Genomic DNA, 12577 nt, shown 5'->3' with positions numbered 1-12577 from the left:
TTGCATTTTGTGCACATGACACACTTCTTTATTTTTCTAGTCTGATATATCCTACCACATCTTCACAATAAGAAGTTAAATCCCACACAGCAGATGAAGAAAAATTATAATTCCATTTGCTATGTGATAGGGGAGACCGGGGCTAGTTGACTCATTTTTGAGATTTTTTTTTAGAGAAACCTAGGCAAATTCTAATGAGTCACTTTTGCATTTTGTGCACATGACACACTTCTTTATTTTTCTAGTCTGATATATCCTACCACATCTTCACAATAAGAAGTTAAATCCCACACAGCAGATGAAGAAAAATTATAATTCCATTTGCTATGTGATAGGGGAGACCGGGGCTAGTTGACTCATTTTTGAGATTTTTTTTTAGAGAAACCTAGGCAAATTCTAATGAGTCACTTTTGCATTTTGTGCACATGACACACTTCTTTATTTTTCTAGTCTGATATATCCTACCACATCTTCACAATAAGAAGTTAAATCCCACACAGCAGATGAAGAAAAATTATAATTCCATTTGCTATGTGATAGGGGAGACCGGGGCTAGTTGACTCATTTTTGAGATTTTTTTTTTAGAGAAACCTAGGCAAATTCTAATGAGTCTATAAGTTTTTTATTCATATAATATTTGTAAAACAAAAAAAGGGGTTCAAAAAAATCATTCCGAATCGCTGTTGCAGTTTTCACAGATGTAAAATACCTCTGCCCCACTGCATTGCTCATGGGCCCACATTCGGCATCTTGTGCCCTCGATCCATTCTTCACCAGGTGTACACCTGTTGAAATATTTATCCAAACACACAAGGCAGAAATAGTCCTCATCACTCTCTGAATCATCCTTTTCTAATTTTGATTTTGTTTTTTTGTTCGAAACAGACTTCTTCATTTTCTGCGCTGCAGATTTCTGAATCTTTTTTGTGGTTTACAGATTTTTGTTCATTCTCCAAACAATTTTTAATTGGAGTATCAGTCAAAATTTGGGTGAATCTTTTTCTTTTATTTAAATTTTTTTTCTGGGTGCTGCCTTTGGAAATGGCCTCCGAGCCTCTGGTGTCACTGGTGATGGGGGAGTATTAGGAGGCGAAATCAGCCGAGAAGGACCTGCAACAGAATCATCAGCAGAAAATTGGGAGTTTGTTTCGGTTCCGATATTGGGGAGGGTACACCCTAGCATTAATTCTTCATCTGCAAATATATTTTCATTGAACTGACAAATGCCCGATACTTGGAAAACTGCTTTGATGTTTGATGGAGTTGCGGCGAGATGGAAACACGAATTGATTATTCCCGGGATGTCACAAATCGTCATCGTTCTTCCCTGATGATTTGTTATCCATGCATCGCATGCTGAATTGACATACTTTTTCAAAGGTCCGTAGACACTTCGGTCCATAGGTTGCAATTTGTGACTGCAGTGTGGTGGGAAAGGAAGGACGGTCACACCATGTGACCTTTCTTCACATCAAAACGCAAAATACCCGGGCTGCCAAGCGAGGGTATCCACGGCTCACTCAGTGAAGATGGGGTGGGTTCAATGTTCGGAACCGATAAAAGAGATTGGGGCGCCAGGTAGATTTCTTTCACCCCTATTAGGAACAGTAACAACCTCAAATCAACCAAACGAGTTGTACTGAAGAACGATTCATTCAGGCAGCAAATAAAATACACGGGCCTACTTGTATGGCTATAGTTGTATTGAACGCCAAGGGGGGTTTGTGGTGACTGATAATAACCGTAATACTTCGAAAGGATGGCCTTATATATAATTAACCGAAATCGCGTCGCTTGAGCTCAGGCGCAGCGCGAGGTTCTTCAGAACTCCCAAATGTACGAACAACACTAATATACGTTCAATTTAACTGCACAGAACATCAACGTCACCAGGCTGACGTACTCTAACTAAATTAATCTATATCTCATTCCACTAGCAATAGAATGTGATAATAATAGCAATACGTTAAGGTTTTACAATATAAACCGTTATCGTTAACGAAAACAACAATATAATACGATATGCAACTTCTATAATACACTTGAGTGTCCTGAGAGTTCTCTCTCCGCTCCTGAATGGGGAGATGGCCTCTTTGGTATGCAATTCTACAAGGTTTCTGATGCTAACGGCTCCACTTGGACTGGATTTCACGAGTAGTTCTAGAAGGCTCGACTTGGACTGTGACTATACTAGGATTTCTAGGACTTCCTCCCTATACGAGGATTTCAAGGACTTCCTCCCTATACAAGGATACTTCTCCCTACACTAGGAAGTCTACTAGGATACGTCACCCTACACGTCTCCCTACACTAGGACCCTGTCGATACGAAAGAACGTAAGAACTTAATCCTCACCATATAAGGAAGAATGAATGACAACATAATGTATCACAAAAGATGGTTTTATACATACCCAGTTCTTCGTGGGAACAATTGAAATCTAACGTGAATCCACCAAATCTTTTCAAGCTCGAATATGCAATCAGACAGCCAAAACCTCAGTCCTATCACAATAAACGCAGGATGCTCCCAACTAATTCTTCTAAGTCAACGAATTTCACGGCAATAGCTGGTAATGGAAAGAAAACAGCACACAATAATGAATTTGCAGAACGACGTACGACGAACATACCTGTATGAAGAAAAACTTCACGTGCCACAGCGAAGAAAGCTCTCGATCAATCCTCCTTAAGGAGATACGCCAATATAGAATCCAAATAAACCAGTTCGGCAGGAGATCAAACAGATACCCGAAGATTAATCCCACAAATGGACGATTTTAATTATTGAAAACTCCAGAAATTCCTGATGGATACCTCCGAACTTACAAAATGGCTAATTACACAGAAAACTCATCTGACGCTATCTAACTTCAAAACTCTGTGGGCAACTAAAATAAAACGTCAAGATCTAACCCCACTTGACCGGTAGCGGTAAATAACAGTAGGCCGATCGCCCCACATCAACATAACCTGCAAATTCAATTCGTACCGTATTATTATTTGAAACCGTTACAACCATGATCTTTGCAATAATTCAGGGCATCAATCGACAATTGGGAATCATGATTATCTAGTAACAGAAGTGCAGGAGTTTATTTCGTTGTCTTTGTATTTTTCACAAAATGCTTAACGAACTTCAGAAAATGTTCCGCTTTCATCCATCCGGATGGAATTGAATCGCCTGCACTTCCTGGAGTGTGTTCCTATTAAGGAATAGATCCTCGAAATGAACTTTCGGAAATATGAAGAACGGTGGTATTGTGTTTCCCGAAGCTGATATAGCTGCAGCTAACGTGATCAGTGTTCCTCTTTCAGCAGAAACAATTCTACCAATTTGTTACAACCTCTGCGACCTACAACTCTGTCTGTCTGTTGTCAATCCAGTTTTATCCATATTCCATAAGTCACTAGGTCCAAGATGAAGGCGATCCAGCACAGTTTGAGGTTTTTGAAAAGCGCGGATACATTTGTTTTATTGAAAGCAGAAGCTAGACTTGTTGCTTCGGGTTTCATTATACTGAGATCTGCGTGAATTGATTCACAATCAATTCGCGGGCTGAATTCATTGACTATCCGTCGAGCTTGCATCAGAGCGGTCTTTTCTACGTTTCGGAATAGTACTCCTGAATGTACTGCTACAGGACGGAGTAGAGGAACCTGCATCTTCAGCAAATTGAACATATATATGCTCTTCTTCTGCATCTGATACTTCCAAGTGTTCGACAGGGATATTCGAAATGGTCTCCTTAGTTGCTTCTTCACTACATTTATACAGGGAATGAAAGAAGCTCATGAGGGGCCATACAGGTCTGCTATTTGAAGGAGCACCACTTCTCTCAAGTTTCTCTTTAATGAGAACTTCCCTCCTATATTTCTCTCGCAGGCTTTTAAACCTGGCCTTTGCTTCCATCACTAAAACGTAAGTAAATTATTAGTACTTGATATTAACACTTGAAGTTTTTAATACATTACCTGTGCAACCTAGGGTGTTACATATAGATATCCAACAATTTTCTTTTTGTAAATTTGACTTATACCCTTTATCTTTTTTGTCGTACAAGGGCTTGAAATTCGAAATGCACTGTAGCAACGCTTCGTCATCAATTTCACTTCGTACAGCATCCATTATTGTTTTACAGCACAAGAAAACTAACTTTAACAACACAAGGAACAGAAAGAAGGGAATAAACGAAAATTCGAACATAATGTTATTGGTTTACAGACAATTTCTCAATTCTTTCTCTTTTCGGTTTCAGTTCCACTGAAAGTTAGGTTATCTTCTTCTTATATGACAGATTTGCTACAAACTTCATAACGCATGCGTTCAATTGAAGTCCGAAGTTAATTGTGAATGGTAAATTACGTGCCAACTTCGTGCCCGCGCATTGATTGTGAATCAAGCTGTGTCAATCTGCCCCAGAACAGTTTTTTTGGGTTAGAATTGATTTGCGAGAAAACAACTAAATATCTTCAGGCCAACTCACCCTATATAAGGTTTGTTCGTAGTGGCAATTCCCAACTAATAACTGTTCTTTAATGGCCATCGACCGAAGTCCTTAATTCAGCCTTAGATTTTATGTATTATATTTTTGAGTTTCCATATTACCAAGTTTATATATTTATCATTTTATACAGTTTATTAGAATAAAACACTTTTTTATTTCATCGATTTATTCTTAAGTGAATTGTTAGGAATAGTAAAAAAATATTGGACAAATATATTCTACATTGGAAGGTTTCGAGCCACCTGATTCCTAAATTCCAGGCTATTTTTGCCCTACACGTCATTTCCTACCCCTTCATCTTCGAATATACCTGTTTCGATATCTTCCTGAAGAAAATTTTCATCAGTGGGAAAATTGTCATCCAGTGCTAAGTTGTGCAATATACAACATGCTCTGAGGAAATGAACAATTTCATTTATTTTCCTGAGTTTCAGGTGATAAAGTTGCCGAAACTTCTGCCTCATCATACCAAAACAATGTTCTATAACGTAACGGTTTCTACACAATTTTAAGTTGTAGTTAATCTAGAATGGTTGTAGATTGCCTCTATCCTTATATGGTGTCAGCATATTTCTAAGACATGCATATCCACTATCAGCCAATATGAAAAATTCTCCACACTTCTGAACCAATTAATCGTTCAATGGTGAAGCCTGATAAACTCTACTATCGTGCACAGAACCAGGAAAGCGTATGAAAACATCTCTGACCCTCCATTTATGATCACAAATAATTTGCATCTGAACTATCATAGAAATTATCAAGTCTTTATAAACAATTAGGTAGATAACACATACATAATGAACATATTTTATAATGATATCAATAAGTTTGTGGAATAAATAGGTGTTATTTAGCATTCGAAACATTAATATTTATATTCAAACACCTAAGAAAGAAGCAGTGTTTTCTTTCATAATCTATAAATCAATATCTTTTCAAAAAGATATTACGTAGCAATAGTATAATTTGATTATCTTACTACTTGTCAAGCAGGAATTTTTAAGAACATTCTACCAACCTGTACAGGATAGAAATGTTTCCTATTCAGGTATGAATCTGGATCTAGGGATGGCTTATCAATTCTAATATGAGAACCATCGATGGCACCAATCACCCCTGGGAAACCTCTGCTTCGATAATATGCCTCAATTTCATTTTTGACATTTCATCAAACACCAAGTTACAGAATACAAATTTACTTCGTTTTTCTGCCTCAGAATGAATTATTTTCATTGCATTGAGAGCTCCCTGAGAAAAACGTGGACTACCATCAACTGATTTATACCACTTTGCAATTGTACTCAGGAACGGTTGAATGTATTACGCACAAAATTATATGCTCTTGGTGAGTAGAACGCCAAAGTCAAAGAAAATAATCGTAAGGAAGGACTATATTTCTGTGTTGATCGCCCTTTCAACATTCAGATGCCTACAAGGGGAACATAATTTATAAAATATTTCATTCATCATGAAAAATTGAATAGTTTTATGTTGGGTTCTGGGATTCTGTTGCGAAAGATTCTTCTTTGAAATATTTCAGCAGATCATTCAAGTTACTTATATGTTTTTTTTTTTTTATTTCCATAGCTTTGACTGCAGAGTTTGGACTTTTTTCCGAAGAGAAAAATTGTTCTTTTCAGAATAATAAATTTTTTCTCGTTGTGGAATATCTGAATTCTTCTTCATCCATTTGTCCAACATGGGTTTTTCTAAAAACAAAAACCATAATTCGATACTAAAACTTTCAATGCCACACCTCACCTCACCTTTTCCGTTTGATTAGAATTTTATTAGGTTTAATGGGTCCTTGTTTTGCTGGTACTTCTTCTCGTGTACCAATTTCTGCCTTTGCTTTTATACTAGGAACTTCCTCTGCCTCTGGAGCTGTCAATGTGGAGCTAGATATACCTACAGTGACTCTATGAAATACAGTGGCGACAATTGGAGATATAGCAAGAATATGGCGGATTAGAAGCACAGATTTCAATGCTCTGATCTCTAATTCGGAATGGGGATTGGCTCACGTCACGTCACGTGACCAAATCCGCCATATTCTTGCTAAAACGATGAAAAACGAGACCACAATTGTCGCCACTGTCTCGTTAGAGTCACTGTAGATACACCTACGAGGCTGGATTGATAAGTACCCGCTGTTAGAGTCTTTACCTGTAATTAGTAGGTTTATATCCGGTCGAAGGTTCTTCTTTAAAATATGGTCAAAACGAAAATCTGTCGTCAGTTGTCAATATATATTTTTTCAATATACAGGGTGCGCCAGAGAAACTTACTTATTTGAAAGGTCAATAAAAACAAAAGTACTTCAATTATTGTTTTAAAATTTTTTTATTTGAGAATACAATATCCCAATTTTTTTTTCATACAGTCTTGAAAATGACATCGGGTAAATGGCGGCCCCCATTCCATATACACTGATGAAGTCGATTTTTGAAATTCGTATCCACTCTTTGCAGCATATCAATCGGTATGTTGGCAATGGCGTCGCGAATGTTGTTCTTGAGGTGTGCTATGGTCCGTGGTCGATCGACATAAACCAGAGATTTCAAATAACCCCATAAAAAGAAATCGCATGGAGTCAAATCTGGAGAGCGTGGCGGCCATTGGAGATCGCCTCTGAGAGAGATGAGGCGGTCGGGGAAATGTTGTCGCAACAAATTCATTGAGTCTCGTGCTGTGTGTGCTGTGGCTCCATCTTGCTGAAACCACACGTTCCTAACGTTCATTTCTTCGAGTCTTGGAAGAAAAAATTCCTCGATCATGTTCCTGTAACGAGCTCCATTAACGGTAACTGCGCGTTCGTTTTCTTCAAAAAAATAAGGACCAATTATTCCCATTACCGACATCGCACACCAGACAGTAACTCGCTCACAGTTAAGTGGCTTCTGGTGAAGCTCTGAACGAGTCTGTGAGGAGGAATTGAGCGACCGGTAGAAAAGAAGGTCTCGACTGCGAAGGCACGCTGCTCTCTAGACCAGAGCATGATGGCAACCACAGAACACTAATATCAAGAAGTGAAATGTCAGTAGTAATCGTCAAAAACACGAATGACATTTGGCCGACCGCCATTTCGGGTAGGGGCGTGGCCTCCGATAGCGGGAATTTCAAAACTGTGAACAAAGCTAATGCTAGTCTCGGTTATACTCTCAGTTCAATTCAATTCAAGCTCAAACTAGGTTCAAGCTTGAATTTCATTTGAACTGAGGCTGCACAAACGAGTTACCTTTAATGAATTTTTAATTTTATCCAGTTGTCTTTGATTAGACAGTTTTAATGAAGAGCTATTCAAACCTAAAGCCCGTTTGCAACAGCAGAGAATTCTCTAGAAAATTTACTCGAAAATTCATTCAGCGTGAATTATCTGCAGTTGCAACACACTTTCGGTAGAATTCTCCAGAGAATTCATTTCATTCCGAAATTTTCTAAAAGTGGTCGAAAATATGACAGTAAATATGCGCAATGAACCAGAACGGGTTGACGCCATTTTAAGTATATCTTCGAGAAATAAAACATGTAGATGGCTACCAGGCAGGCACATAATAAAAGATAGAAGAAGAATTATAACATAGCCTAATCGTGTAGGTTAAGGAAATCTGTGATTTCTGTTTACGTTACAGGGGTTAAGTTATGGAGGGTAGAAAGTTAATAGACCATTTCAGGGTGTTTAGAGAGTTTGGTGCATACAATCATAGTTTTCGAAAGAAAAGTCTTAAGTGTGGTGTGTGTTGTTCTGTTGAGTCAAGTAATATTGATATCATGTCGTGGTCTAGAGATCAAGTTTCACTCCTGATAGAGGAGTATCACAAGTACCCATGTTTGTATGCGGTAAAATCACCCATGTACAAAAACAAACATGCCCGAAATACAGCGATAGAAGCTGTAGAAGCATCCCTGAAGACGTTAAGGCCCAGTGTAACGTCCCAAGAAATTAAGAGCAAATTTCAAGCTCTGAAAACAAATTTCTTGAATGAGCATAGAAAACATGTTCAAAGCATGAAAAGTGGTGCTAGACAAGATGAGGTAAGAGTTGAGATGAATTACTATTGTTTCAGTGTAAAACTAACACATTTTCTTACAGATCTATATACCTTCATTATGGTACTTTAATAGTATGAAGTTCATTGTCGACATGTTGATGTGAGGCCTTCTTTTGATTCATCTCAGTTCTTGGAGATCGAAGCTGCCCCTCAAGAATCAGAAGAATGCCCCAATGAATTGGAACAGTGTTTTGTGGATGAATCTGGCTTTCTAATATCAGAGGAATCTGAGCTGCCACTTGAATCTCCAAGGCCAAAACGGAAAAAGAAGTTGGATGATGACTCAAATTCACTTTTGAAAGAAGCTTCTGCTGCCCTGAGCACAATATCCAAAACTATTTCTGAAGCACCGACAAATAAAAATAAAGAAATTGATGCAGAAGAAGCATTTGGAAAATATGTCGTTTCCAAAATGAGGCAAATATCAGATCCACAAGTTAAATCTGATGTGGAAGAACGGATAATTAATCTCTTGTTTGAAGGAATCAGAGAAAGTAGAATGAAATAAAATCTAAATACTTGTCAGTAAATAAAAGTTGAAAGATAATAACTGTATTCATTTACTTAATTCATAAATCACAAAACATAACAATCTTTATTCACATAATGTCAAAACATGACTCATTAACTGTTCTTTTTTTATTGCTCATGAGTTAAAACTATTGATTTGTTCATCTTGCCAGTCGACTTGTCCTTCTGGTGCAGAGAAATATTCGCTGAGCTCTTCTCTCACAGCTCTAGCATCTGACGAGGATCTATTGCCAGCCTGAATACCTATTCTGGGAATGTCTGTGATGTCACTACAGGCTCGATTTTCAGTAGGAATGTCTTCAAGTAAATAATTGTGGAGGCAAACACAAGCCAAACAAATCGCTTCAACCTTTTCAACGTTCAAACTGATTGGATTGAGAAGAACTCTGAACCGGTTTGCCAAAATTCCAAAGGCATTTTCCACCACCCTACGTGCTCTTGAAAGTCTATAATTGAATCTTCTATGTTGCAGACTCAAACCTCTCATAGGAAAAGGCTTACTCAAATTTGTTTTTAAAGGAAATGCATCATCAGCAACAACAACAAAAGGTATTGCTTTTGATCTTCCTAGCAATGCTTGATCTTTGGGGAGGTTGGCAGAATTTTTCTGTAATATTTCTGATAGCTTTGAGTTCCGGAAAACACCACCATCACTGATGCGGCCATTGCAACCTAAGTTTACGTATATGAATCTGTAGCGAGCATCGACCAAGGCAAGAAGGACAATGCTCTCACTTCCTTTATAATTATGGTGATAGGAGCCTTCTGATTTTGGAGCTCTAAATGTTATATGTCTTCCATCTAAAGCTCCTAAGCAATGGGGAAATTGCCATAGATTGTTGAAGCCTTCAGATATCGACATCCACTCTTCTGTAGTCGAGGGCATCTACGATAATACATAATTAATGAATACTCCCAACTAATCTTTTTAAATTGAGTATATACCTTCAAATGGTTGATTCTCAACTGTTTGTGTATTGCCCTACACACCTCGGGTACAAATCGAGATATACTGCTCTCATGAACCCTCGTACTGAACATCAGTGAACGAAAAGACTCACCGGTAGCCAGGAATCGTAATGTTATTTCTAACCTTTAAACATAAAAAAATATTGCTTACTTTCACCGATATTTTGCACTGAATTGAATCTTACCTATGTTTTGCTGATATTGTGTTTTGCATTGGCAATTCAGCTCTTTCTATATCTTTTTCGATTAAATTCAATAGAAAATCGAATTTTTCTTTGCTCATTCTAAAGAAATTTTTAAATGAATCAGCATCTTCCAATGTAAATTACTCATTCACCATTTTTAAAATTCCTAAACCATGTGATCCCCTTCTTGAGAACCATTTTCTAGGTGGATTCCTCTTCTTCATTGATTTCTTCTGTTTTAATTTTAGAGAAACACCTAACATAACGGTAGCAACAATGATTCCTGCCAAAGGCAATAGTGTTTCATTTAAATCCATTATTGGAAAATCACAAATCACAGGCGATAAGATAATAAAGAGAACGTGTACGTATTATTGAATTATTCAGAATAACGCGTCTTCACATAAACCATACGATATATTTGAGGTTAGAATAAACATGTCAAATTTAATAATTCAAATCAAACGATTATAAAGCGCAAGCGCGTACCGAGAATTTTGTAGAAAATTATGTTCAGTTGCATACATATCCAAAGCTATACCGACAATTTTTATACAATAATTTCTGCCGTTTTCTTGACAAAATTCTGTAGAGAATTCTCCAGAGAATTCTCGGCTATTGCAAACGGGCTTAAGATGAAATTATCGATTTTTTAATATTAAGGAAATGAAGCACAGTTAAAAAATTTATTTATTGAATATAAGTAATCTCAAAATATGAAGAACATACGAGTTATTGTTATACATATTCAGAATATCTCAATATTTTTCAGGTAATAACAAAAAAATAAATTAATATCATATAAAGAAAAACAGAACATTGATAAAAATTTTCTATTAAAAAATATATATATTTCTTGAACAAAAAACAAAAGCAAATATAATCCTCACAAAAAAATTGTCAGTATATACAATTTATATACAGTCACAGTCAGGTACAGGTGTCTATGCTAATTAGAAGTAGTGAAAAAAAACTTAAATAATATTCTTAGAAACTGAACACAATTTCACTAATCAAAATAACATATCACAGTATTATATAATATTCTGGTTTGAATGGTGCAGAGAATAGCCTGCTGCAACACATTCGGAGTCACAATCGATTAGGTTAGGTGTCAAAAATAGTGTCCATGATAATAATAAGAAAACGAAAAAAAATACAAATTGCACTAATCAATATCACATTAATATCACAGTAGGTAGTGTCACAATTGGTAGTAAAGGTGTAAGACTAGGCTGCTGCATCACAGTTACTTTGGTTGGTCTCGATATGTTCCAATGCATGAAAAAAAAAAAAAAACCAGCAGTATCATCTTAATTATGGAACTCTACTTGAAGAAAAAATTTTTTTGGAATGGCCAGAACTAATCAATTTGTTTTTGATATTCCTTTCTCTTAAATATTTATAAATTGTTAATTTAAAATTGATTTTAAGGATATCTCTCGAAATTTTGTGAACGCTACAAAAACTAAACTTTTCACATTCTTCACTGAATGATTCAAAAAATTTATCTTCTAAATTGTTACAAAAACCGTGCTGATCTAAAAACTTATATAATTTTGAATGAATATCGTCTAAAAATTGAATCAACCGCTTGCTTGCATAATTTAATCTCTGCTTTTCGTCATACTCTTTAAAACTAACGAATAAATGAACATTTAATGAAGGCTCAGAAAATAAGTTAGCCCTACATTCAGGACAATCTAATTTCAATTTCTTCAAGATGTAGCCTGCTACATTAGAAGTGGCGTAATTCTGCTCAGCAAAATTATCTAAGTCATCGTCATCATCTGCATCATCTGTGATGATATTACTGGAAAGATCAATATCATCTTCACCTGCTACTTCGTTTCTAGTGAATTTTTCTATAAAATCTCCAAAATTACCCAACCTTCACAGAAATCATCTTCGCAATTATAAGTTTTTGAAACAGGTGTGCTCAAATTATTAACAATAACCGTTTCAAGGGCTGCAACAAATTGTGAACATGTTGGGTTAGTGTTCGAACAACCATGTTGCCTTATTTGACCGAAAAGATTTTCTATGGGATCTTGATTAAGATTTCTAAGATTTAGAAAGAGCAGCCCTTCCGCACGCAAATTTTGCCAAAGAGCCATCACCGACCTTATAGTTGTTTGCCAACCCTCAATGAATTTAAAATTATTTTTGTATATCCCATTTTCCAAAACTTTCCAGTTACTGATTTGTGGCAAAATTTCAGACCAAAACTTTAAATGAGGTAAATTAACAGATAATGCAGACCTAAACTTCTTTCCTTCAAAATTATTGAATTGAGAACTATTAAGAGAATCAAATAAATTATCAATAAT

General features: G+C 36.4%; 3 protein-coding genes across 3 annotated transcripts; 1 reads left to right on the top strand and 2 right to left on the bottom strand.

Annotated features, from left to right (window-relative positions):
- Positions 1-3564: 3564 nt before the first annotated feature.
- LOC123306371 lies at positions 3565-4128 on the bottom strand. The gene is made up of 2 exons (XM_044888345.1): positions 3975-4128; positions 3565-3914 (listed from the first exon to the last, which is right to left on the bottom strand). The coding sequence occupies exons 1-2, from the start codon at positions 4126-4128 to the stop codon at positions 3565-3567; spliced, it is 504 nt and encodes a 167-aa protein (XP_044744280.1).
- Positions 4129-8281: 4153 nt separating this feature from the next.
- On the top strand, positions 8282-9070 carry LOC123306368. The gene is made up of 2 exons (XM_044888337.1): positions 8282-8545; positions 8690-9070. The coding sequence occupies exons 1-2, from the start codon at positions 8282-8284 to the stop codon at positions 9068-9070; spliced, it is 645 nt and encodes a 214-aa protein (XP_044744272.1).
- Positions 9071-9208: 138 nt separating this feature from the next.
- LOC123306367 lies at positions 9209-10375 on the bottom strand. The gene is made up of 3 exons (XM_044888336.1): positions 10248-10375; positions 10039-10186; positions 9209-9979 (listed from the first exon to the last, which is right to left on the bottom strand). The coding sequence occupies exons 1-3, from the start codon at positions 10343-10345 to the stop codon at positions 9209-9211; spliced, it is 1017 nt and encodes a 338-aa protein (XP_044744271.1). The 5' UTR covers positions 10346-10375.
- Between the last annotated feature and the right edge of the window lie 2202 nt (positions 10376-12577).

This window comes from Coccinella septempunctata, chromosome 2 (genome assembly GCF_907165205.1).
Source record: "Coccinella septempunctata chromosome 2, icCocSept1.1, whole genome shotgun sequence".
In the NCBI taxonomy this organism is placed as follows: Eukaryota; Metazoa; Arthropoda; class Insecta; order Coleoptera; family Coccinellidae; genus Coccinella; species Coccinella septempunctata.
This window is presented reverse-complemented; position numbering and strand designations above follow the sequence as displayed.